The sequence below is a fragment of the Scardinius erythrophthalmus genome (genome assembly GCF_964197995.2).
Source record: "Scardinius erythrophthalmus genome assembly, chromosome: 18".
NCBI classification, from domain to species: domain Eukaryota; kingdom Metazoa; phylum Chordata; class Actinopteri; order Cypriniformes; family Leuciscidae; genus Scardinius; species Scardinius erythrophthalmus.
This window is the reverse complement of record NC_138238.1, coordinates 11,402,652-11,429,942: the sequence shown is the minus strand read 5'-3', so window position 1 is coordinate 11,429,942 and position 27,291 is coordinate 11,402,652. Positions and strand designations below refer to the sequence as shown.

Below are 27,291 nucleotides of genomic sequence, written 5' to 3'. Positions count from 1 at the left end.
TTGAGGGGAAGTATCTGAGTAAAGGATTTCACCCCATTTTGGGGTTAAATTTGGAGTAAATTTCATCTAACAGAAGGGGGGAATACTAACAAAGAGTAATTTTTGATGGGGACACTAATAATACAGCCAAAATTGTACTTGTACCTTACACAAAGGGATATTTGTTTAAATATGAGTTAGGTAGGTTCACCATGTGGTCATATTATAATTATTAAATTATCTTGTGTCCCCCACATAGTATATTAGGTTTCGTCTGGGACAGACAAGACCACTGATCTGCTACTTAACATCATATTGAGCAAATCCCAACACACCGGTAGATCTACAATATTAGCCTAGTATCAGTTCACACATAGTGCGTATCGCTGTGTTAGTTGTAGTGGGTGACTTACTATCCAACAAGCTACTATTAAACAAGCCACCAAACAAGCTAGGTAACATTATAATTGGTTTCATAGCAGACGCATGGAAAAATAGATCGGATGTCTTTTTTTTTTTTTGTCATGACTAATATATTAATGACAGCATCATCTATATTAAAGAGAAAATAATAAATTCATCCAATGATTAAAGTGAATAAGATAGTCTTGACAGCCGACTTACTGGAGTTCCACAACTACTGAAGAACATGATAATCTAGATTTATTTTTATAATAGGAGTCTGGGTGAAGGGTCCCTGAGAATGTAAAGATTGAACAAAGATTAAACTAAATTGTGTTATTGATTAGTGTACATTTGTAAGGGAAGGGCTGTGCAAGTGAGAATGTTTTTCATTGTTGCACTTTGCTTATTCCTGGCATAAAAATACATGCGAACCTCCGAGCTGGCACTGATTTATCCCATCTTGCATTTGAATGCATTGATACAGATAAATTGATTTTGAGGATAAATTGGAACATTTTACAGTATAAGCAAAGATTTTAACATAAGAAACTTTTATAATCAAAATGCTTAATATATTGAACAATCTTTATTTTACTTTGCAATGCACAATCTTGTGTATATATCCAACTTATCATTCAAATCCATTGATTATCCCTTGTATCTCTGAGCTCTAATATTTAAATCCCTAGTTTAAGTGACACACAATCACACACAATCAAGGGTTAAGAGTTATGCAAGTTTAATAACAATTCACAGTGTAACAATGTGCAAATGCATGCTTTTGTACAGCATAATTCATCAATATATTAAGTAGTCTATATCTTCAGTAATCATAAATCTAAAGAGTGACTGAAACATTTAAATCAATGTATAATGATTTGGAGCAATACATCATTGATTACATGCTTTTCAAAATGAAATGCATAATGAAAGAAAAGTTGAATATACACAGTATATAAAGTATCTCATACTATTAGAAATGTAAAAAGTGCAGCTTTAAAGATGTTAAAATACATGAACAGTTTAGAACTGCACATTTTTCACAGTGAATTAACCTTCATAATTGTAATAAAATAATACTTGACTGAATCTCAAACATGAACTAATATATACCCACTACCACTCATACAGTTTTATGTGCATATATACACTCTAAATGTTTTCAATTTCTTTCACTCAGTGGCATTTTGATGTCAGTGAATATAACAATTAATTCACATTGTTTTGCATATTTACATGATTAATGTACAAGCAAAAGGACAAGGTACTTTAGATAGATAACCTAATTTCCACTTCTACTTTTAATGTCCAACAGACCCTTTGACCTTAAACTAGGAGTGCACAATATTTCTAAATACTCAATTGTGATAAGAGAATTCACATAAGATAGTTTCATGTCCTCAGTTTGATGTGCAGGGTTCAGAGTGCAGAGGCTGGGATCCTAGAAACCGCCGAATAGTGAGTTTTACCTGAGGATAATTTCAGTAACATTTATTTATAGCGCTCTGAATGTAGTGATGGAAAAGCATCAAATGGAATCATCATCTTACCTCGTCCTTGCTCAGTCTTCTTATGTATGTCTGTATCTCTTCTACTGTGTCTGTTAGCAGGTCATTGAAGGCCAGGATTTGATCCCCTTTATGGAACAGACGTGAGTCCTGAATCTGCCGACACTCAGACACACTGGAGAGGAAAAGGATGAGAGACAAAGAACATTGAGAAACATAATACAATGTAAGTTGTTCTTTTGTACTCATGTTCATGTTTTCTCTATTAGGATACAACTGTAATAACTAATTATTTATCAGTGAGAGTGGTACCATGGTTTGCCTTCTTCCTGTTTCAAGATCAGACTGTTTTTCAGACTGTTTTGACTAACGCAGATCTCCTTCTCAACATGTGTTCGCATTTCACTACAGAATAGAAATATGCATTGACAATATTAAACAGATGCCACATTTTTCACAACCTTAGTGCTGAATATAGCTGAGAATCAAATAGCCAGGAAACTAAGAAATTAAAATAATTGTATACTAACATTTAAACAAATCATTTGATACAATGCACTTCTTGTGTACATACATCTTTTTTACGTTGTACTTATATTTACAAAATACCTGCATGTAATTACAGCTGTAATTAATTTATGTAATTACATTATAATTACTCTGTTTACCCTTTTCATACACCTTAAACCACCCTTAAGCCTATATCCATATCACCAAACCTGTCCCTGACCTTAACCGTATCCCACCTCAGTAGCGGAAAAAGTATTTTGCAATACAGCATGAACATAATAAGTACACTGTACCTAACATTTAATATTTTTTTTTAAAGACACCTAATAAAAAGTGGGTTTCCTTTTATGCATTATACTCCAATTGTATTTCTAGTGTTGAACTAATGGACTAATGGGGGAGAAGGGTGAACTAAAATGATAAAAATCACCTGTTGTTTAAAGGGGCCTCATTCAGCTCAGTAGAGGAACAGTTCCCATTTAAGTTGAAGAGACAAGGCAGAGAACGTATCTCACCTGTACTCATTCTAAGGAAAAAGGTAAGAAAGTGAAACAACGATGACATCATTCAGACGTATTCAGCAGAAAAACACAGTTCAAAGCTGCCATGATGTCAGTAAAACTGCATTAGAATCAAACTGTACCGTTTATTTTCATCGTCTGTATCCTGGTTTACTGCACCATTGCACGCAGAGAACTCGTGGCCATTAATGGAAGTGCTAAAAAAGACAAAATAATAATAAAAATGAGTTTAACTTTATGTATTTTAAACAAGTGGGAATCATGAATCTAAATAATTTTAGTGTTAAACAAGGCTCAGCCTCAGAACGATGGTTGCTTAATCGTTCTAGTTAGAGATTATTGCTTCTCTCAAGTATCAAGATGCTAAAACAATGCTAAAACTTAGCATTCATCCATGATCAGACCTGTTCAGCAAGACTGGACATTTCCAAACAACAAAACAGAATGTTCAGCAACGCTAAGATAAGAGTTGTTTTGTAGCCTAGTCTTTAAATAAATGAAGAATTACATCTATGTGTAACATCTGAGGCTCAGGGGAATGAACTTCATGAGCACATTACTACAGTATGTGTCAGACGGCAACACACACTCAATTTACTGTATCTTGCACAACTAACACAATAGTGTAATGTCATGAGGTGAATCAAAGACTTCAAAATTACTTTGTCTGTATCCATGCAGTGTCCGCCTCCTGTTGGACATCTTCCAGCGCCTTTTGCCTAATCAGGAAAAAACACAGAATATAATTAAATGTCTCTCAGAAAATTGTATTTTATCAGCAGAGCACATTTCACATTTCACTAGGCCAGTTAAGGGGAAAACACCTACACTGATGCCATGTGCATGTATTCATTTTTTTCTTTTGGAGATTCATCCTGTTTCCCATCCTTCTCATCTTTATCCTTGTTAACTGAAATCTGTCAAATAGAAGTTTGAGTTTTTGTCATATGGAAGTTTAAAAGCATTTGTGTGCATACAGTATGTTGAAGAAACATGTAAATGTGCAAAACCTTGCGCGCTGCTGGTACTGGAGGCTCGCTGAACTTGCGAGGATAGTCATAATCAGACTGATCTTCAACCTTTGGTTCTGGACACTTCTCTAAATCTGATCTAAATCTGCTGTCCTGTGGAAAGAGGTAAGTACTGTATGTGAGCATGCACAACCTCTCAAAAGTTTTGACACCCTTAGATTTTTTTTTCTTGGAATGTAAAAAAACAATGATCAAAACACTTGAATGCTTAAATGCTTGAAAATAAATAAATTATGCCAACATGAATTTCTAAACAAAACAACAACAAACAAAAAATTATATAAAGTTATAACAATATTATGACTGGTAATTTATATATACATACATGTGTGTAAAGATAGAGAGAGAGAAGAGAGAGAGACATTTTTTAATGTTTACCTCAAGTGTGTCAAATGTATGTCTCCGTTTATTTGATTTCTGGGTCTTCAGGGCTTTGTACCAACCTTCCACATCATCACTGAAAACACCAGAAAACATTTACTGTTTTGAAAAATCATCATCAGTTGTTTTAAAATGAGAAATTAAAGTTTAAATGAAACAATTTCTAGAATTATGTTTGCAGTATATAACTTTAGAAGTAGAATGATTAAGCTACTGCTTAACTCAGACTTCTTCTCTTTCTTACTGTCTTTTCGTTTGACTTCATGCATCTCTTTGTTTATTCCATATATATTTTCTGTATTGTCTATTTTAATGTTTGAATGCTATATATGCTTTTGCGATATTGTAAACACAAACAGTCATGCCAGTAAAGCTTTGTTGACTTATTTTGTATGACTCAATTTTAAATGTGTATACTTTCTCTTTGTGTACTGGCTTTCATGGAACTATGGTGTGACAATGAGAGATATGGTCAAAATGATGGTTGCAAACCTGTCTTCGCCAATAAGAAAATAGTCTCTGCTGTTTTTGTGTGTGTTGTCTTCCACCCTCAAGAACAGCACAGAGGATGGAGGACACTTGAAGTGTTTCTGAATCCAGTCCCGCATCTGATGTGTCTCTAGGCCAGTAAACATCAAGATGATCCTTTAAAACAGTAAGAATTTCTCATTATAGTGTGAAAATACTGTTTATTTTTGAGTGGGATAGTATTTTCCTTACTTAGAAAGGTCTATCTTTCCCAGAGGTTTGTCTCTCTTTTCGTTTGTATAATATGTCAGATGGTAGGCGTCTTCGCCCATCTTGGAGAGCACAAAGAAACGGCGCTTCCATGATTTCTGTGGCAGATATACCAGGTAAAACTGTTAAGTTTCATGAACAGAGAAACTGTCTTTGACAGACTGCAGATATTTCAATTTCAAGTTGAAATGCAATATGAGACGTACGAAGGTTTTTAATAAGGCTGGTTGAGCAGGAGACTTGTGCAGAAATCCAGTGTACACTTCCTCCACCATTGCTGCTTCTTTTATAAAACTTTGCAGCTGCTGCTGCAGAAACGTGAATAAAACCGATTAACATTAAACACATAGATAGCCTACCACTCAATTTAATTTGTCATTAAATTATTGATTATAACATTTTACTAAATGATTTTAGTCTTTTATTTTTATTGGACTTGCTCATGTTGTTGCTAAAATAGATGTGAAATAATTTTACTGTAAGCACTGACATCAAATACAATCAGATGCAAACAACATTTATGATTTTGTAAAATAAAACTAATATCCAGTGAAGACTAATTAAAATGCAATGGAAATTAACCCTCCATCATGTTTCATTCATTATATGTTATGAATAGTATCAGCATTATTTCTATACAAGCATCACAAAGCAGAATCATCCATATTCTACAATAGTATTGTCTTACCTTGTGCCTCTGTAAAAATAGTGTCCTCTAAAAGTCAGCTCTCTCAACGTGTGTGTTATGAAGGCAGATTAGGAGGAAGCTCGAGGCCTTTTGTTTCTTCCAGAGAGTTATTCTGGTAACAGGAGGAGTTTGGTCATCTCAGGTTTAAAAGTCCCTCCCTTTTGATTGAGTCGGTCATTAGTTTGTGGAAATTACCAGACAAACTAGGTATTCATATGGCTTTGATGAATTGTGGGAAACTTGAAACTACAAAAACAAATTTGGCTTCTGAAGCAATTACAGTAAGCTATGACTGGAAATATGTACAAATATTCACTGAAACCTGGCACTTTTCCATTTATCAGATTGTAATTTATGTGGTTAGAAGCTTCCCTTTAGGAATGCAGGTCAATTAATAAGTTACCATACAATCATTCCTCATTTCTCTGCATGCTGCTGGGGATTTTAGGGGAAATTCTTGATAATTGGATTTCAGTAAATATGAATTATTGTCTTTCCTCCACCATTTTACCTAGGTTTTTTCCAAGTGTAGCATACTTTTGACTTGTTAGGGGGTTGGGGGTGATTGATGGAATTTGTTGTATTTTTTTTAGGGTTAAATAAATGTGTTGTACTCTAAGCACAAACTATATATTACAAACAGAAATACCATGGCATGACATTTCTAACTATTTGAATGAACATTAACAAATGATCTAATATGCATGCAATAACGCTAATACTTTTAATGAAAGTAAAAAAAAAAAATTATAATAGGAGTCTATGTGAAGGGTCCCTGAGTATGTTAAGATTAAACCAAGATTGAACTAAATTGTGTCATTGATTAGTGTACATAAGGGGTGTGCAAGTGATAGTTTTTTTCATTGTTGCACTTAGCTTGTTTCTGGCATAAAAATGCATTGAAATATGCATAGAATGCACCATTCTAGTCTTTGTGTAACAATAATGCTGAAACATATAATATAGTGCTGCTGAAAACAGAGTTACGACACTCCCATAGGCGTCCATTGGAATTGAAGAATGCTGAAGTAATAGGCTTGTTTGAGATGAGCAAAATCTGCGCAGAATCGATCACCGGTGATCAGCGCGAGATGCATGCCGGTTAGAAATGTGTCCGAGTGCGGCCCGCCTTGCTCTGATGTCATGCTGACGTATGTCAAAAATCTCTCGCGAGCGCAAGGCACACCTGTCGGATTCTGCAGTCGAGCGCAGTTGCTCTCCACCGACTGCGCTGATCAAAAGCATGATGGGAAACGACTTACTGACGACACAGCTTGATGTTCATTGGTTTAAACAACCGTGATGTATTGTTCTCTTTTAACATGTTTGATTTTAAAACTCTGATATCATGTTTTATGTATGTGTGAATATTCCCAAACTATCTAACAGTGCGATCTGGATTATGCAATGTATTTTTTATAAAAAGAAAAGAAAAAAAAAACACACGTCTGTATTAAAGAAAAAAAGACTGATAAACATGTATTTGGAATGGAATTAAATAAGTAGGCTACTTTGGGTGTCTTGTTCATTATATTTATTTTCATATAAAAGCAACAGAAAACTTAAATTCCATCCAGTTTATTAGCAACACTGTGCACGAGCGTGAATCCCGCGATATCCGTCTTTGATCTCACAGCTGTCAGATCCACTGCGAGAAGAGAGAACTGTCCGGCTTGCCTGCGCTTTTTTCACTCCTCCCCTCACTGCAGCCGCCTACTCTCGACTACATTTCAGGCGAGGCGAGGCGCATCTCAAACAAGCCTAGTGCGTGTCGGATCAACCAATAGTTCCAAACAACCAATAGTTCCAGCAATAGCATATTGAATCCCATTCATTTGTGTTTCTGCACACTCGCTGGTAAATTGATGAAATTACTGGAATTCTGCAATATTTCCCACCCTGCAGAAGATCAGATTATTTCTATGAAGACTGCTCATTCAAGGAATAACTTATCTAGCACCTCACTGAAAGTTATTTTGGATATATTATATATAAGGTACTGGATATATAAGTATTGTTGAATACAACTGGTTGCCTTGTTTTTTTATATTTTATCTTTCTTGGGTTAAATTCAGTATTTGCATGCATCCATTCATATTCAGTTGTTGTGTATGCTGTGAGTATCATAAAATAACATTAGGATGTGAGTAATTCATCTTTTAAATGTAACACGGGCTGAATCCGAAATCGCCCCCATACCATCAAATAGGTCATAATTTGAAGGGACATCCATTTGTTGTGGTGTCTGACACCTTAGTGGATATTATTGAATGCACTCATTCTATCCCACATTGCACCGCAATAACAAGTGTACAACTGATGTACACTCAACGGCTGTCTGAATTCACTTCCTCGTTTTCATTCACTCCTTCAAGTGAAATGTATTAGTGGACTAATGTAGGGAATAGTGATTGAGGGTTTAGATGATGTTTATGGATTTAGCCAGGCACATCACTTGAAACATGGCATGTCAAGAGAGCCAATGGCCCTGTCCCAAATGGCACCCTAAGCACTCGTGGTCTTCCTACGAGTCCGCACTTTCGTGACGTGATGCCGCTTTGACTGTCGGGATGAAGTCTGCTGCGGAGCCTGCATAAGTGTGCATCGAGGGCACATATGGACCGCAAAGGGTGCGCTCGCGAGCACCCTTCTGAGGCCTAAAATGACAAATGGGATACCCTACGGTCTCATGAACTCAATGCCGCAGCCATTGTAAGTCCACAAGACCAAAAGTGCATAAGTGTGCCATGTGGGACAGGGCCAATGAGTGTTTGTTATCACTGCCGTAAAACGTAAAACTGTCGTAAATTTGACTTTTACGGTCGACGCTGTCTACCAGGACATTTTCAGAACACTTCAGGCTTCCTTCATTTTCCAGCAGGATTTGCACCTGCCCACACTGCCAAAAGAACCAAAACCTGGTTCAATGACCATGGTATTACTGTATAATTACTGTGTGTAATACAGTATTTCATGTAATATTCTAATTTTCTGGGGTTTTGATTTCGTGGGTTTCATAAGCTGCAAGCAATAATCATCAAAATTATAACAAATAAAGGCTTGAAATATCTCACTTTGCATGTGATGGGTCTATATAATATATTAGTTTCACCTGTTAAGTTGAATTCTTGAAATAAATCAACTTTTTGATGATATTCTAATTGTATGACCAGCACCTGTATAGTAAACAAAGTTTTTATCTTAAGAAACCTTCAACAGGCTGCATAGTACAATACAAAATACAGAATTAAACAAAAGCAATACACTGAGTTTACAGAGTAACATAAAAACTGTAATTTCAGGGTATGAAACAAAAGTAAATGAAAGAAAATGAATACCAGAAATCTTGTACATTTAAATATTGAAAAATATTGACATTGAAATCACACACAATATAGTTTTAATCAAATGCGTGCATGTTAAAACAGATCATACATTTACATTTCATTTTCTGTACATTTCACTTCAAGATGAATGTTTATTAGAACATGCATTTGAGTAATATTATATCTTCATATAACGTGGTTTAAAACGTAATATTTAAATATACATTTAGAAGCCTATATTTACACAGTACATAGCTGCACAAATTTCTTTACTGAAGTATTGTTCTGGTCTTTTTGAAAATAAGCTGCCTTGTTCTAATATAATTGACTTTTGGTCATTTGCTTTAATCATATTGATTTTGTGCAGTTCATATCATCATCAATATCAATTGAGGTTCCCAATGCAAAACTATTATAAAAACATTCATTTTGCTTTGGTTTAGTGCAAGTCAGTGAAACAAAATATGATTTAGCATATAAGAATCCTGTTCAACCTTACTTTCAACAAACTACTTGAACTGTGAAAATAAAACAACAAATATATCTTAAATTCAGTTATGACAACTAGCACTCAGTAACAACAGGTAAAGAAGCTGGAGTTTAGGATGAAGCCTGCATGAGTATACTGCACTCATTCTGACAATTCATCTGTGTCGTTATCTTCGCGGTTCGTTTCTGTTCTCAATTCTGTCTCGGGCAAAAAAGAGTGAAACTATAAGTATATTTGTGAGTATATGTTTGTATTACTTCTTATGTTGTTTGCATGCATCTACCTGATTACTTTTGAATGTTGCAGGAGAAGCATATATGGGCTCGTGGGTCACATGTGATGGCAGCTCATGTGTAACATATGTTGTATGACCCCACTCAACTTCCTGTCATTAACACAATATGATATCATTAGATTATTGAACAGCTGCAAATTAAGTACATTAATAATCAGAATAAGTGGAGTGAACTCTCAAAGCAAAGGGTTAAACAAATCCCATTACAACAAGCAATTTTTCTAAAATTAGCAAATCTTTTTTTTTTTTTTTTCAGCTTGTTTGATATAATCAGTATGGGTTGCAGAAATGAGAGCCACACTGATTATGTTGATCTCTCATTCTTATCTTGATTTACATTTATTGAGACTTAACTGTGCCACTCTCCTCAGGTGATAAAAAAAATATTCTCAAAAAAAGAGCAAGTTCTAAAGACTTATTATTATCATTAAGGATCATAAAACCTGAAATACCGGTTGGCCACAAACCAGACCTATATTTAGCAGACAGCCCCTTCCATGTGCTAATATACCTGCTCGTTTTCTGATTGTGGAAGTTCCCTGATGTGTCTATTCGACCCAAATGTCTGCGTGACAGATGTTTAATTCAGATTATTCAACTAAAAGAAAATATTTTGCACACCATGCACAATTATGTATGAAATGCATGCATTTTTAAGTCAGAAAAGTAAAAACATTACCTTGGGATCCAACAGTCTGTGTGGACGATCATTTAAGATGTCATATAAAGCAGTGAACCATTTTTCCATCTCCCAACTGCACAAATATGTTATATTGCATCATTCAGAGACTATTTAAAAATAGTCTAATCATATCATGATTATTTTTTAAAACAATAGAAATTACAAAAAGTAATATGTTTCTGTAAAAGTCATCTCTAGATTTATCATAAAGATATATACAGTTCTGTGCAAAAGTCTTAGGCACGTTAATATGGTCACACTTTAGATTAGGGTCAAATTCTCGCTATTAACTACGACTTTTGCCTCAATTATTACTGCTTATTAATAGTTAGTAAGGTAGTTGTTAAGTTTAGGAATTGGGTAGGATTAGGGATGTAGAATATGATCATGCAGAATAAGGCATTAATGTGCTTTATAAGTACTAATAAACAGCCAATATCCTAGTAATATGCATGCTTATAAACAACTAGTTCATAGTGACAATTGGACCATAAACTAAAGTGTTACCATAAATATTTTCACTCAATTTACTACAAAAAGAACAACAATAAATCACTGCCATTGAACAAAGCAAACACATTCAGGACAAACCTGTTTTCTCCAATAAGGAAGAAGTCTCTTTCTGGTACTCTAATAAACAATACGCATGAAGGAGAACATCTGAAATGGTTTTGGATCCAGTTCCACTTATTATCCATCTCGGGGTTCAAGAACATGAATGTGATCCTGCAGGGCAGGCAGAAAAACAGAAGAGCTGCAGGCTTACTGTACAATAGTAATTGTGTGAGGAAAGTTTGTCAAGAAATTAAGTTAAATTACGTACAATCAACTTGGATGTTTCAGTCATTTCAACTTAAATTACATTAAACTCACCTTAAAAATTTAGTTGAAAGTTGAAAATTGCTTAACTTTTTTTTGGTGAGATAAAGCAATGTAAAAACATGTCGTCATAACTTATTGATCATACTTTTTTTACAGTGTATGATGTTTAATAGATAAGATAGATTGTTGCTAAGGTATTCTGGGTGGTTGACAGACAGGTTTATGATCTGATGAGGTGGATCAGTGCGTACAATTATTGAACATACTTAGACAAGTCAATGTCTCCAAGTGGTTTGCTCATCTCTTCATTTTTATAGTACTTAAGCTTGCATATGTTGTTACTGTACTTTAGAAGAACAAAAAACCTCCGTTTCCATGATTTCTGCAAAAAAATATATACAGGATGAGAGAAATTAGCAAAGGGAGTCTCCCATTAATGCACTATAAAACCTGTTCTGCTTCTTTTCCAGAGAAACGTACCTGAGACTTGAACTGATTCTCTGGGGGAGATTTGTAAAGATATCCAGAACACGTTTTCTCCTCGGCACCATGTATGTAAAATTGATAGTTTTTATCTGCAGAGACAAAGAATCTATTTAAAACTAAGCCATATGTTATGAAAATAATGTCAATTAGAGACATTTAAAAGAACATACCTGCCATTGTACAGTTTTGGTGAGTAGTGGAATGCTGTGAGTATAGGAACAGAACAAGTTGTTGTTACTTTAGCATATTCAGCATTATGAATGATTTCAAGTGCCAAATGTTTGAAATTCAAGATGTTCTTTAATGGAACAATTACATGGTTAGGACCGGGCCTCCAAAGCCACATCCACATGATCTGAGACTACAATAGGATGTGTGACAGTAAGCACATCGATCTGTGTTTGCACATGATGGACATTTCTTTAAGATATTAGCAATCCTCAAAAACATACTAGTCTGTTAGTGACCGTGTAAACTAAGTCGAACAATAGATATCATTGTAAGCAGCACAAACAAGGAAACAAATACACACACACACACACACACACACACACACACACACACACACACACACGTGTTTTCATGTTTTATGGGGACTTTCCATAGACATAATGATTTTTATACTGTACAAACTGTATATTCTATCCCCGTACACTAACCCTATCCCTAAACCTACCCATCACAGAAAACTTTCTGCATTTTTTCATTTTCAAAAAAAAAACATGACTTAGAATGATTTATAAGCTGTTTTGGGATTTCAGATATTGCCATCTTTGTGGGGACATTTTGTCCCCATAATGTAGGGTTTACTAGGACACACACAGACACAGACACACACACACACACACACACACACACACACGCACGCACGCACGCACACACACACACACACACACACACACACACATACACACACACGCACGCACACACGCACACACACACACAAAGACAGAAAACTATTCCTGACCTAAATATAGTTTTCTTTGAAATATTTATTCAGGTGGTATATTAATAAATAAATACTTTTGATTTAACTCACTATCATTGATGCTGCCTTTGCTTACATTATGTAAATCAGACAGCACAATTTCTTAGCTTTACCTCTTCTGCTACAGCAATCAAAATTATGCAAGTAATGTTATACAAAATTATTATTGTAGTATTATTATATGACTGAAGAAAATTACAGTTTCTGTACCTGATATAGATGCTTCCTGTCTGTGAGAACACAACATGTAGTTAAAATATATGAGGAAGTTTACGCCAAGGTGAGAATCCTTAGAAGTGATGTCACAAGGAAGGCGGTGATTTAAACATATTTAGTTATGTACTTGGACAACAAATAGAAAGTAGAAAGAAGTAGCCTACAAGAAACACCAATGCCACTATTGTCAAGTTTAAACTCACTTTATGTACTCACTAATCAAATAGCATGACTATATGAAGAGTTCAGATGCAAAAGCCTATAATAATTATCTCTGCAATATGCATTATTGGCACAGATTGCATGTTATTACCAGACTTACAGTCTGACATTGAAGGTGAAGTCACTTCTCTCACCACTCATAGACATTCAAATAGGTTCCCTGAACACCTCCCGTCTGCCATTGGTCATAAAAACAGATAGCCCCGCCCCAAACTCACGTCATTGGTGGAGCCAAAGTTGATGTCTGGAGATAGTCGGGATTTTCAAACAAACAGAGCATTAGGGTCTCATTCACTAATAATTGCGTGGATTATTTCAGATTTGTACGCACAGGTGAACTTGAAAATCTCCACCTAACTCACAACACGTGCGTACGCATATGAATTTGCTCTTAACCATCTTACATTGGATTGGAGAAAAATTTGTATAGTATAGTATTTTGACAGTATTTTTACTTTTAAGTAAAAATTACCAATAAAAAATACCTATCCTCAAATGATTTCACATAAAAATACTAAATGCGGTATTATGTTAGTAATAACTGTAGGCTATTTTTGTTGTTGTTTTTACATTTCATCTCAGATGGAGCGCAAATGGAAAAGTACACTTGTACTGTTGTATGGTGCCGTTTCACACATCTATGAACAGAAGTGTCAGTTTCAGCATATTTGTATGATTTATGCAAGGGTGAAATCCAGACAAACATTTATCTGCTACATCCCAGAAGTCAACTTCAAAAAACTTGGTGGTAACCTGACACCTTACCTTACACAGTGTAAAAAACCCTGCCCTGATTTCCAGCCATACTTAAAATGTTCTCAATCAAAGAGTCATCGCCAACCCACGTCAGTTCCCACGCATGCCAACTCATCCAATGGCGTGAGTCTGAATAATCATTGTCTGATGGCACTGTGACTGGAAGTTGGCCATGATGTATCAGAGATAGAAAGACAGGCGGCAGCTGCAGGTGGCTTGGCACAGGCCTCAATCCAAACATTCCTACTCATACGCAATTCATAGAATTTGCATCAGTCATTACAAGAGCTAACAGGGTCATGGCTGAAGCCTATAATTAGTGCTACCTGCTCCATAAGTGCTTCTGGACTATTTGGAATTCGACCCAGTTGCGACACGCAAACTTAAAACATGCAAAACGTACAACTTTAAACTTAAAATGCATCTGTAGATACAGTAAGAAGAACCTTGTCAACATTTTCTTCTGGTTAAACTGGACACCCTGATTTAAACAATAAATATTAGTTGTTGCGACACATGCATCAACACTTTCAAAGGTCTTCCATGTGAAATGGTGATATAAATAGATGTTTTGTTTGGCTAGAAGTGCTGCTTCCCTTCTCTTTTGGGCACAATGTACTCAGACTACAGCAGGCCCAGTACAGCTCCTTCAGTCCTTTAGCCAGATTTACAGACCACAGTCGTACAACGCGAATACTTCCCAGGGCACAGGAACAACAGATGGACCATCACCCCTCCCCTATTCTTGGCATCTTAACCGTACAGTATAAAGCTCAGAGTTTGGGGCTTAGGCTAGTCGTTTGCCAGTGGAGAACAAGACTGGAAAGAAAACCAAACCAATCAAATTAAGCGAAGAACTGTATAGATTGGAGTTGAGAAGTCAATGATGAAGACACAAACCCAGGTAAATATTCAGCTAACTTCTATTCATTATGATGGATATTTTCAACTTGATTTTGACTTTTGAAATGTCACATTCAAGGACACCCCAATAAAACATCAGGGGCACCTGAAGAGACAAAGAGACATTCTGGCTTTCCGAATGAAGAAGCTGTCATCAAAACAATCTGACTTCAATGTAAGTTGCCGAAACTTCCATTAACGTCTGTAAGTAAGCAGTTGGGTTTGTTGTTTCTTGAGTATCGTTTGTTATTCCACAGAGCAAGACTGCAACTCTAAAAGAGAAGATTAAGAAAAAATATGATGACATGAAGAGGGTTTTGGATGAGGATCTTAGAATTACTCTAAGTCAGCTGGATCTTGAGACAGAGGCCATGGAAAGAACTGTTGAGGACAGCATTGAGAAGTGCTACCGCCTCACGCTGGAAATCGATCAGCAGCTCGCTGAACTATCTGCACAGATGGAGAAAGATCAACGTCTGGGTCAAGAGAAGGTGCGTTTTCTCTAGTAGCACAATTTTAGATGGAAATACTATATAGCAGAACCAAATACTTTTTGAGTAACTCCAAATTGTTTGTTTTTTTTTATGCCAAGGACCCTCAAATGCAATTCATCAAATACAAAGGCAGCGTTGAAAATATTTTTTTAAAATAAATTAATACTTTGGTTTAGTGAAGATGCATTGAATTGATCAAAAATATTCACAAAAATATTAAGCAGCTTGACCAATTTTAACTATATTTAGAATGATTTCTGAAGGATCATGTGACACTGAAGACTGGATTAATGATGCTGAAAATTCAGCTTTGCCATCTTAGGAATAAATTGCATTTTTAAATATATTAGAATAGAAACATTTAATTGATATTATTATATTAATTCACAAATATTACTGTATTTTTGCTTAAATAAATGCAGTCTTGGAGAGCATGAATGACTTCATGTCAAGACTTTTGAACGTAGTGTATTTATTTTGTTGTGTTAAACCCACAGTTTGATAAGAGTGATAGCGTAAAGAAAATGAAATGCTTTGGTTTTATATTGTCATTGTAATAAATAAAACTGTTAAAACATTACCTGGAAAATATTTTAGAGGTTAATTAATTTTTTTAATGAATTTTTTGCTCCATAGATAAATGAAGGCATCTGCAATAGCTTACTTTTTCAACCCTAATATCTCCACCTCTCTCTTTCTTACAGATGTCAGAGATGGAAGAAAGGTAAGTAGTGTTGCAGTTTTGGGAATTTGGTTTCTAGCTGGTCCATGATGGAAATTTAAGTTTAATAAGTATGTAACACTCTAAAGTTACTGGAATATTTTACACTAATTTACACACTATTTTATGGTTTTATTTCATTTAAATGGTTTTCTTGTTTTGACAAATCTGTGGGACGGAAATGTGCCAAGCATTAAATCAAGCATGCAATCTGAATTTTCTGCACAACACTTCCTTCTTGTGGTGCATGTTCATTTTTTGACAAATCTGTGGGACGGAAATGTGCCAAGCATTAAATCAAGCAGGCAATCTGAATTTTCTGCTGAACACTTCCTTATTGTGTTGCATGTTCATTTTTCTGCACATATTCTTCCTTTTTTTATAGAATAATGGAGACTCTGAAGCTGACTGATCCAGAGTTAATCCAGATGGATGAATTTAAGAATGAACAGCTGCTCTGTTTAACCATCAACCTGCTACTGTTCATACGTTCTCAGGTTCCTGTCACCAAGAAACTCTTCCAAAGCTGTGAGGATCTTAACATTTTCACATGAGAATTACTCTAGTGCTTTTAATATGTACAGCTAAAGCAAGTTCAAACATTCCTGCAATGTTTTCTGTCATTCTAACCCCTGCTAAACCTGTCCATAGCACCTCAGAGCTCTCTTCTATTTATAGACTCTATTTTTTCCATTTTTCAGATGCCCAAGATGTTGTTCTGGATCCTGACTCTGCTCACCCAAAACTTATTGTTTCCCCTGAGGGCGACTCTGTCTCTTACACTGACACCTGGCAGGAAGTATCTGAAAATCCCTCTCGATTTGACACCACCCTGAATGTGATTAGCCGAAAGAGCTTCACGGATGTTCGCAACTACTGGGAAGTGCAGGTTGCTGGAAAGACATACTGGGAACTAGGCCTCACTTACCATAAAATCCCCAGGAAGGGCCGAGAGGAGGACTGCTGGTTGGGACGGGGCCCAACGTCCTGGTGTGTTGAGTATTTCAATGGCGACTACACAGCCTGGCACAATGGCGTTTCCCATGAGCTCACCCATGTAACTGGGAGAACCTTCCAGCGCATTGGCATCTTCTCCAGCTCAGAGGGAGGTTTGATTTGTTTCTTGGGGGCAGACACCATGACGCCCCTGTACAGTTTTTGTGCAGGAACCTTCACAGACATACTCTACCAGGCTGTCTGTCCTGGCCATGACAACCAGGGGACAAACAAGAAACCGCTGCTGATTTGCGATGCCTCGAAATCAGCCCCCACCTTGTGATAGACAACCAATGAGGGTTGGGGACTGGGTTTATCTATGTGAAAGAGGTTGTTTTTAAGGGTAGATTCAGTTTTTTGGAATTAATCGGAAAATGTTCCTTAGCTTTGTCGTGTTTCTTATTTGATTATTGCTAGAACGTATTTGTATAAAATCTTCTATGCCTTTTTTTTTGTATTATTTTACTGTATAAATGGGAAAGTATTTAACATGTTACTATGTTTTCCCCTTGTACACTACCATTCAAACATTTGGGGTCATATATATATATATATATATATATATATATATATATATATATATATATATATATACACACATACATAAATACATACATCATACAAGGATAATGTGACACTGAAAAGACTGCTGAAAATTCAGCTTTGCCATCACAGGAATAAAGTACATTTTAAAATATATAAAAGTAGAAAACAGTTAATTTAAATTGTAATGACATTTTACTATATTACAGTTTTTAGTATTGTATTTTTTCCCAAATAAATGCATCATTGGTGAGCATAAGAGACTTTTTTCAAAAACATCTTACCGACCCCAAACTTCTTAAGTCCCCCTGTAGTCAATCATTTTATCCCTTAAAGCCTGGAACACACCAAGCCGACGCCGACGAACTAGCGCTTATGATAGCCGACTGTGTTGTCGCCTCGCGTCGGGTTAAAAAGTGCACTTGAACACACCGAGAGAACTCCTGCCGACTGTGTCAGCTAGAAAGCGGGTTCTGCGCCTGCGTGTAAATGAGACAACTGTCTATTTTTTCAGATATATTCGTCTATATTCGTTATTCAAAAAGGGAAACGGACGCTGAAACGTAAACAAAGCAGTGCGCGCTTACCGATTTGAATATCACAGCTGCTAAACACTTTCTTTATTCCACTCCGCTCGTGTTAATATTGAAATATTCGCCAAGGAACACTCAGGTAAGATGACGTAACATTAGAACAGCCTTCTATCTGTACCGTTTTGACTTTGCTCGCTGTTTTGCTATTATTCTCGTGCACTGCCTCCTTCACTAAGCTGAACAGCCAATCAGAGTTCCCTCTTTCACCGACGCCGATTCAACATGTCGAATCGGCCGTTACAAAGCCGACGAGGACCAATTTCAGCCGACGGAGGGGAACACACCCATAGATATCATATATAGCTAGACGCCCTATTGGCCGCTGGGCGCAAGAAATGCGGCCGCCATCTTAAACCGGTCATACTCCTATTTGCAGCAGTAGACGCCAGAGCACTGTGCAGCATATTCCTGCTCAAATCGGCGGACCATCGCTCGGGGATTACTTTTCACAAGTTAGATTTAACATTTAACATTACCGTACTATTGGTTGTATTTTGTGAATAAAATATGCAATGTGTCCTTTATCATAGCTACATGTATGACCTTTGCAGCAAAAAAAAACCCGCGTGAAAATCGGTTCGGTATTCAGTGAGATATGATTAATTAAATGTGCTGACACCTGCCAAACAGATTACACTGAGCGGAACGGTTGACCGGTTTAAGATGGCGGCCCTATATGATGTCTATGAACACACCGAGAAGATTTAGTCGGCCGACACACGGAAACTGCCCGACGGCCGACCGTCGGCTTGGTGTGTTCCAGGCTTAAAACTCACCTTTGATCACCAAAATGACATATTTAATAAAAAAATCTGTCATGCCTTAAAATAAATTGAATGTAACTCTACACCCTTGCCTCATTTAGTATATGCGGTTCTATGAATATGCAAATTAGCCCCGCCTCCACTCACTCACAAAGATCCACTCGTTGACGAGATTGGTCACAAGGTAGTTTGTGACGTCAGAAACACAAGTGATTTCAAACCGCGTTTTTTTGAGACTGACTGTTAAAAAATCACTGCAGTTTTAGGGAGAAAATACTCAGCAATGGTGTTGACTTATGGATTTGCACATGGTTTGTCTTAAAGCATATTAAAACACCACAAAGACAAACAACATTAAAATCTTGATTTTCACCACAGGGGTAGTAGTGCATAGCCAAGAAGTTTTAATAAAAAAATGACAAGAGTTCAATAAAGTTTTTTAATACAGTAAAATTAGGCTTACAAATGCATTCATTTGAAGTAAAGTAATTTAAACAAAAATCAGCCCCACTTAATAGTGTAATGTTGACACAATCAATGAAAAAAAAAGGGCATTTAAATTTGAAATCGATGTGGTATAAATTTATAAATAAAAATCGTTTTCCATTTCAAAACAAGTTGAGCTGACGTTTCCTTTAATATAGTTTGAGCACTTCACTAATAATCCATGCATAAAGAAAAGAAGGCCTTTCATCTGTGGCAGTCGGTCGGTTGCACAGGCTGGCAGATTTAGAGTGTGATCTGAATGAACAATCAATAACTGAGAATGAGAATACAGAAAGAACCAAAAGAAAAAGGAAAAACTGTAGGACGAAACCAAAGACAAGCTCTGAACACATCAGAACCTTCCATCAAGGTTCAAACAGCACGTTAGGTCAGATGGATGATAAATGGTTAAAATGGTCACCAGTAATTCAATAGCTGCCTCTGTAGATTATAGACGGATTCGGTACAAAACATCAGTAAATACTGCATGAAGACTTTAAAGCTACAGTGTGCTCAAAATACACGGGATGCATGAAGATCTGATTTAGGTTTTTTCAATGAATGCACACTAACCAGCGAGGGATAAATGAATAGCTTTTAAAACCAGTCAGGTGTCAGCATTACTTCACTATTTGTCACTCCATTTCCATACATGCCCTTTCTCTGCCCCCCCTTTGAAGAGCATTCTGGAATAACCAAACCAAACCAAGCCAAACTGAAATGCTACAAATGGTCATTTATATAGAGAGTAAATGCTTGAGTTGTCTTTTTCTTCTTTTCAATATAAAACAGAACAACAGCAATTTTTTTGTGTGGTATGGCATGTCTTTTTCAAGCACCGTATATACATTTTTAACAAAGATTTTTTCATTCATATCCAAAAAGAGTTTTATCTTGTAGGGTAAAAATGGCAGCAAACTTTCAAAGTTGGCAAAGCAACATGGATATTTTACACTGCCAGTTGACAAAGATCATACATGACATCACTATTCTCTGGAATACTCTGAGGAAGTTGAAATTGAACATGCACTGAGAAGGTAGTGAACTCGAACAGGAAGTAGCACAGAGGAAGACCTTTTCGGTGTCTGTATGCCTAACGTAAAGAAAAGGCAGACGGAGCCCAGCATGTGAAGATGGTCGACTCAGATTAGTTGAAGTAGAGCTCTTTAGTCAACATGGACACCACACAAGGTATCTGTTTCTTCTCGCTAAAACGAGGGTCCTCTGACCAGGACTCGAAGCTGGTGGCCACCTTGTAGTTAACCCGTGTGAGGATCTGCATGATCTCAAGTTGCTTGCCAAACTCATCAAGAACGTTACAGAGGGCCTGGACAAACCAGGACCCTCGGCCCGGATTCCTCCAGGAGTAGTAACCTGTGGGAACAAATGTGGAAGAATGTTAAAACGAACAGGATTTGACATATTTTAACCCAGGGTTTGGTATCTATTCAGATTTTCAGATTCACAACCTCTTGATTTGATTCAAATTGATTCAATTCTCATTCACCTGGGTATATTTCAGTTTTAATATCCATTTTGCTTATTTATGAAACACATTTATATATACAATTCTTGTACAAATATACACTACTGTTCAAAAGGTGTGGGTCAATAAGTTTTTTTTTTATGAAAGAAGCCTCTTATGCTCATTAAGGATGCATTTATTTGATCAAAAATATAGTAAAACAATTTTTAAAAAATGTTAAATTATTTTTATATTCTTGAATTTTAAGCAACCACTACCCCAGTATTGTCAGATCCTTCAGAAATCATTCTAACATGATGATTTGGTGCTCAAGAAACTTTTTTTTATTATTATCAAAGTTAAAAACGGGTGTGCTGATTGTTATTTTTGTGGAAACAGTGATAGTTTTTTCAGAATGGAGAGACAGTTAAAAAGATAAACATTTATTTGAAACAGAAATCGTTTGTAACATTCTATGTTTATATATCAACTCCTGAGTTTGTGATTCTTTTTGATTGAATCATAAAAGTAATCTGTTCATCAATGAGACTAGACTGCTCAAACTATGTTTTTGATTCACTAAAAAGAACTTGAGTCATTTGTTCATGAATTAGACTATTCTGCTCATTGCTGTTTGTTATTGTGTGCAGATGTGTCTCAAGATGTGTTTTCTTGCCACTGTTTTGTGGTACTCTTTGAGACAAAACGTCCTGCATTCCATGACTAAGAGAAGAAAAATTACCTGGCACAGTTGAATATGCGAACAGGAAGTCTGCCTCTACCGGAATTTTGTGTCTTGGATTGGCATCTGTCTCTATCGTGTCATTGGGCGGTCCTGAGTCAGTCTGTATGCCATCATCAAATTCAGAACCCCGACAAGCCTGCCAGTAAAAACACACGGCCATGTCAATATCTGCCTAGAGTGCACTTCAAAAAACAGGTTCACTCCGGGTATGGTGCGACTGAAATAGCATTAAAACAATAGACACCGTTGTCTGGAGTTGCTCCATTTTCTCCTCCTTCACTTCTTCCTCATCATCCTTTCTCCTCCCCAAATCCTCCTGTAGCCCTGCTCCTCTTACCTGGATGAAAAAGAGCTTTGGCTTGCCCACGAGGCTCTTGCACATGTCTCCTTTGAAGAGCGAGGTCATACTCTTGATGGGAATGGCTCCATCCGTGCCGTAAATCATGCCCTCCTCGCCGTGGCTCAGCAAGATGCAGGCGAAGCAGGAGCTGTCGCTGTGGTCCTCTTCTGAGACTGAAATACATATGTGAGAGAAGAAAAAGAAAACTGTTGTCACACTTTAAACTTTAGTTCTGTCGGGACCACTATCGTCAAATACGATTGACAGTTAGCATACAGTTAGGTTTGGCGGTATGGTTCTGTTCTGGGCAAGAACTCCCTGCGCATAAACAGAACAGAACCAACATGTATTGCAGATATCATTAATTCAAGATTTTAAAGTACAACATAATTCGAGATTTTATTCTGATTCAAGGGGAATCAAAATGCCAAATCCTGACTGACGAGAGGAGGAGCTGGAGGAGGGTAATTAGCTACTGAGAAACGCGATAGCTGCTGATAATACTGAAGGAGCTTATATATGTATACAGTGATGGGCGTCGTATTCCTATAGGTAGACATGGATCAGCTGAGAGTCACTGATGCGAGCTTGACTAACCTGACCTGCCAGAACTGATGCTACGCTTAATTTATCTTAATGTAGAGAAACTGAGTTTGCCAACAGCAGGGGGTAATTTGGGCCACTACACAGTAGAGGGCAGCAGATTCAATACTGAAAAGCGTAGCTAAAAATTGTTCCATTGGTGTCATTAAAACTGATTATATTAGCTAATAATTATTTTTTTCTTATAATTTATACCTGTAATGTAATTAGCTAAGCGACACACTAACACCTAACAACCTATGTAGGTTGCAACCAAAACGGTAATTTATGTGGTTTCATGATGGTTATAGTGCATTAGAAAGCCGGTGCCTTTGTAGTCAGGTGACAGTGAGGCAGCTCAATGGGTTTTGGAACAAAACTTTACACAAACAACAATCAAAATAACATATGCCATTATGCAATTTTCCAACAATCAGGCAGCCCAACCACATTCTGGCTCTTACTGATATATATTACTCACGTATGTATGTTCTTATATTTCATGTTTGTAATAAAATCAAACAAAAATTCCCAGTAGAATTATGTAAGCATAATAACGGGGGGTAAAGATGAATATTTTAGCCACTCACCTTCTTTAAGTAGACGCTCCATATCCTTACAGGTCTGGTCATTGTAGACGAAAACATCAAAACCCAAGCTTTTAAAGCACTTGAACAGCTCTCCAGCATCCCGATCCGTGCCATTGCGTACATTCATCCCTTAAACACAGAGCATAAAGTTAGCGCCATTAATCTAACTGAGCATCGACCTAGTAACTACCTACATTCAACAGTTTTATTTTCTTGTAATTCTTTTAAAGACAGTCACTAATGCCTGTGGTGTTTTTACAGAAACTATAGTTACTATGGTAAGAAAAGTCACGGAAGAGTTTAATTGTGTACTAAGTAGATTTTCTATTTTGACTCATTGCCGTACTTTAGTATCCTAATGTTTTTAAAACAAAATTTGTTTACTTTAGCAAATATATATAGGTGAGCAAATCTTTTTACACATCACACTTTTAGATCTCAATTTTAACAAATCATTTGTCATTAAATGTTTTCAGAAAATAAAAACTTCATATCATTGACAAATAATTGACAAAAAGCTATGCAGAATGATGACTTTCATTTTATTTTATTTTTATGTTTACCAATAATGAACAGGATATTAACTTTTTGGTAGAGGCTCATAAAAATAAAAATAAAACAGTTGAGTATGTGATTAAAAAAAAGTTGTTTAATTATTATTATTAGCATCCCAATAAATTCAGGTGTTTTTGCTGGATGTGCCATTTAAAGCAATAAGCAATTTAATATTGATTGTTCAACACAAAAAGTCATGCAGATGAAGACTCACCTGTCTTATCATCAAAGTTCTTGTTGTTGATGATGATGCACTTGCCAATGCGCCGGTGGCTCATCTTATACTGGAATGTTGGTGAAACAATCCTGTAATGGCTTTCAGAAGATTGCTCTTTTTCCTGCAACTTCCCATCCTTCTTCTTACTGAGAGACAGAGATGGACAGTTAACCAATCAATATATGGTATATTTATACCATATATATGGTAACCCTTTATTTTACGGTGTCATTGTTACATATGTTACATGTAGTTACTATATTAATAACTATAAATTCTGCATAATTACATGCAACTAACCCTAAACCAAACCAAACCCTATAGTAAGTACATGTAGTTACTTAATATTACTCAGTACTCTGTATAATTACAGTGTAACAAAGACACCTTAAAATAAAGTGTAACCATATATATATATATATATATATATATATATATATATATATATATATATATATATATATATATATATATATATATATATATATATATATATATATATATAAAAGAGACATTAACACATCAAAATAATAAAAAAAGCTCAATCCAACCTCAAGCAAAATACAACCCATGCCCATCAGAGAATAGGAAATGGCAGCTAACCGGGATATCATGAAGACAATTAAATCCCTTTATCGATCATAATATTAGCTGCATGGTTTCCCAAAGAAATAATATTCCACATGCCTAAGGTAAAATTCTCACAAACGTCTCATATCTCCCTTGTCAAATTTCCAAAAGAATCCGTCCAGATTAGAAGGCCACAGTGGCCACTGGATGTACAATATGTGCCAGTATTCCAGAAGAGCCTAGTCATCATGTTACCCAACCACAACAATGGGTTCCTTCCTGCCTATACACACTCTCTCGCACATATGAACAGTGGAGTGAATCACAGGTGTCCCATGTGATGAGGGACAGCAAGGCCCCCCCCAACTCCCCTCTAACTAAACCCTACCTCATATCCCACTTGACGGTTCTCCTACCTGGTCTCTTCATTAAATGGTACGCCACTCTGCATTGAAAAGTGCTTCTCTTCCTTCTAGATCTACTGAATTTGGCCCAAATTTTAGGCTCTTTTGGGTGGATTTTTTCCTTGTTGTGCGGTGTGGTCTGTGCTAGGGTCCTGGCATGCTCTATACTCTATAAAGAGTGGAGTGGTGGCTCCGCTGGGCAGGGGCGGCGCACGCTACCTGAGTCAGCACACACGCCACCCCCCAGAGCTTTCGAAAGGCCTATTCAAACCCATCGACCAAGGTCACGCAGGACATCAGCACACCTCTACTGACAAACATACTATCACACTTACATATTAGGGCTGTTACTCAGAGAAAGAATACTCAAAAGTGTACATAAGTCTCTTTACATAAGTGAATTTGTTTATTCACAAAGAAAGTAGTCTAGTATAATTCGAAATATGCAGGTGCTTTCATATTAAAGAGCTATGAAACATTATTCTGAACATCTCAAAACACATTCAAATATTGCCTATATGATGCAAGAGTTACAGCGGCCATGTCATTTACAAAGAGGACTGTGGCGCCACCTAGTGTAGTGTACACAGCCTTCAACCCCTGAAGACTACTTTCAACATTTTTAATAATAGTCACAAAAGTTTTTCTCACTTGAAAAACAGGTTAGGTAACTAGTCGTGGTTGATTTCTGCACATTGCATAAATTAATGGATGGATGACGGATGGACAGACAGATAGGCGGATGAATGGATGGATTACACTAGAAAACACAATCTCACCTGCCAAAAAGGATAAATCTCCCTTTGCGGTCAGGTTTCGCATCTGTCACGTCTCCTCCTCCATAGTTCTCTTGGTCCTCCTCCGTCACCTCACTCTCAGCAGCAGGGGTTTCTTTATCCATTCTGGAGCAAGAATGAACTGAATGAATGGTACTGATCAGTAACACAATGTAACTTTGAGAAATAAAGCTGAGTAACCATGTGGAATTTCTGAAAAATTTAAACTCTGGTTTAGGAAACTCCCTACAATGATTTCCCACTGTAACAGTAGTTAAAAAAAATAAATAAAAAAATTCAGTGGGTAGACTAGGTTTTGTCTACCATGGACATCAAAAAAGGGATTCAAATAAAAGAAAAGTTCTTAATCTGTTTGAAGATCTATTATTCGCCATGATTTTATAGTAGAGTAAATAACTGTACAACTGTTTCTATAGTCAATGTATTGTTCAGTTTCAGAAAGTCCCTTTCAAACAGTAGTGGAATTTGTTATTATTCAAATACTCAGTAAAGTAACTTTTACTTTCACTTTGTGGTGTTATCTCAACTGGATGTTTAATATAAAAAAAATTAAAAATCTATTTATTTATGGCTCAGAGGAGAAATAAAACTCTTATGTTTAGCGGCCTATGTATGAGTATTGTTGGAGCTGATGAGACGTGTAACGTAGACAGTGGTTCACCGCGTTAACACCCACAGATTGTCGAGGGTATTATGAATTATGACATACTACTGTAATACAATTACTTTAGCAATTGTTGATGCTAATATAGTTTTAGTCAATTACATTAAGTATTTAATGTGTTCTACTACAGCTAAAACGTTTGCGAGCTGTAATTAAAGGTCTCACTTAAACTTTCCAATGGCAACTTGTCGCTTTTAACAGTTAACGTTAAAGTTACTAGCCTAACGTCTTTCTAGAGTGATTCTAATGTTTAACATTTAAATAGCAGAACAAACCTAAACCAGTTTACAAACCTAAGTAATAAATATAGCCTATACATTTAGATTTCGTAATACCTCAGTGCTTAATGTTAATGAAATGCAGAATTTGATAGTTAACGTTACAAGTAAGTTATGTTAGCTAAACAAAGATGTTTCAGCGTAGCTTAATGTTTTCATAACATTAAGTTACTAACCTAACGTTATATCTTTACTCTCCAACTTACATTTCTGTCGGATCAGCCTCTGTTTTGTTCATTCAAATAAGTCCAAGGACACACTGAGAAAATGAAACTACGGTACTTTCAAATACCGATCTTCCACTTCCAGGCGGAGTGATGTATTTAAAGAAACAGTTCCCGTCCCAGATATTGTGCGCTAACTTCCTGTAGAATATAATTCAAACAACTGAAAACATTATATAAGTCAGAAATTAACATTATTTATTTATAGATTTAAACGTATTTTATACATTACAATAATAATAATCGTGCGCGCGCGTGTTTGTGTTTGACCAGGTGTTTTTATGTTATTAGCAAAACCCAACATTTCCGGATATCA

The 27,291-nt window shown here is 36.3% G+C and overlaps 4 protein-coding genes across 5 annotated transcripts; 1 reads left to right on the top strand and 3 right to left on the bottom strand.

Moving 5' to 3' along the window:
• Window positions 1–1,784: 1,784 nt before the first annotated feature.
• LOC308706862 (pleckstrin homology domain-containing family S member 1-like) lies at window positions 1,785–5,348 on the bottom strand (the record flags this gene model as incomplete). The annotated part of the gene is made up of 11 exons (XM_081392728.1): window positions 1,785–1,853; window positions 1,935–2,067; window positions 2,205–2,297; window positions 3,046–3,120; window positions 3,586–3,642; window positions 3,752–3,840; window positions 3,934–4,047; window positions 4,333–4,411; window positions 4,828–4,980; window positions 5,056–5,171; window positions 5,280–5,348. The coding sequence occupies 11 exons, from the start codon at window positions 5,346–5,348 to the stop codon at window positions 1,785–1,787; spliced, it is 1,047 nt and encodes a 348-aa protein (XP_081248854.1).
• Window positions 5,349–8,942: 3,594 nt separating this feature from the next.
• LOC308706733 (pleckstrin homology domain-containing family S member 1-like) lies at window positions 8,943–13,413 on the bottom strand. Its single transcript, XM_081392545.1, has 8 exons — window positions 12,033–13,413; window positions 11,857–11,951; window positions 11,643–11,758; window positions 11,146–11,280; window positions 10,552–10,627; window positions 10,384–10,437; window positions 9,861–9,962; window positions 8,943–9,774 (listed from the first exon to the last, which is right to left on the bottom strand). Exons 1-8 carry the CDS (start codon window positions 12,037–12,039, stop codon window positions 9,769–9,771), a joined length of 591 nt encoding a protein of 196 aa, XP_081248671.1. The 5' UTR covers window positions 12,040–13,413; the 3' UTR covers window positions 8,943–9,768.
• Window positions 13,414–14,688: 1,275 nt separating this feature from the next.
• On the top strand, window positions 14,689–17,681 carry LOC308706732 (putative E3 ubiquitin-protein ligase TRIML1). The gene is made up of 6 exons (XM_081392544.1): window positions 14,689–14,948; window positions 15,027–15,122; window positions 15,205–15,438; window positions 16,146–16,165; window positions 16,548–16,690; window positions 16,864–17,681. The coding sequence occupies exons 1-6, from the start codon at window positions 14,928–14,930 to the stop codon at window positions 17,439–17,441; spliced, it is 1,092 nt and encodes a 363-aa protein (XP_081248670.1). The 5' UTR covers window positions 14,689–14,927; the 3' UTR covers window positions 17,442–17,681.
• A 1,727-nt stretch (window positions 17,682–19,408) lies between these two features.
• casp7 (caspase 7, apoptosis-related cysteine peptidase) lies at window positions 19,409–27,086 on the bottom strand. 2 transcript variants are annotated; one of them, XM_081392411.1, is made up of 7 exons: window positions 26,958–27,086; window positions 25,792–25,914; window positions 24,036–24,184; window positions 23,267–23,395; window positions 22,092–22,267; window positions 21,752–21,890; window positions 19,409–20,918 (listed from the first exon to the last, which is right to left on the bottom strand). In XM_081392411.1, the coding sequence occupies exons 1-7, from the start codon at window positions 26,987–26,989 to the stop codon at window positions 20,692–20,694; spliced, it is 975 nt and encodes a 324-aa protein (XP_081248537.1). In that variant the 5' UTR covers window positions 26,990–27,086; the 3' UTR covers window positions 19,409–20,691. The 2 variants fall into 2 exon arrangements, with proteins under 2 accessions (XP_081248537.1, XP_081248538.1); XM_081392412.1 differs by having other exon boundaries at window positions 19,417–20,918; window positions 25,792–25,930; window positions 26,958–27,055.
• Between the last annotated feature and the right edge of the window lie 205 nt (window positions 27,087–27,291).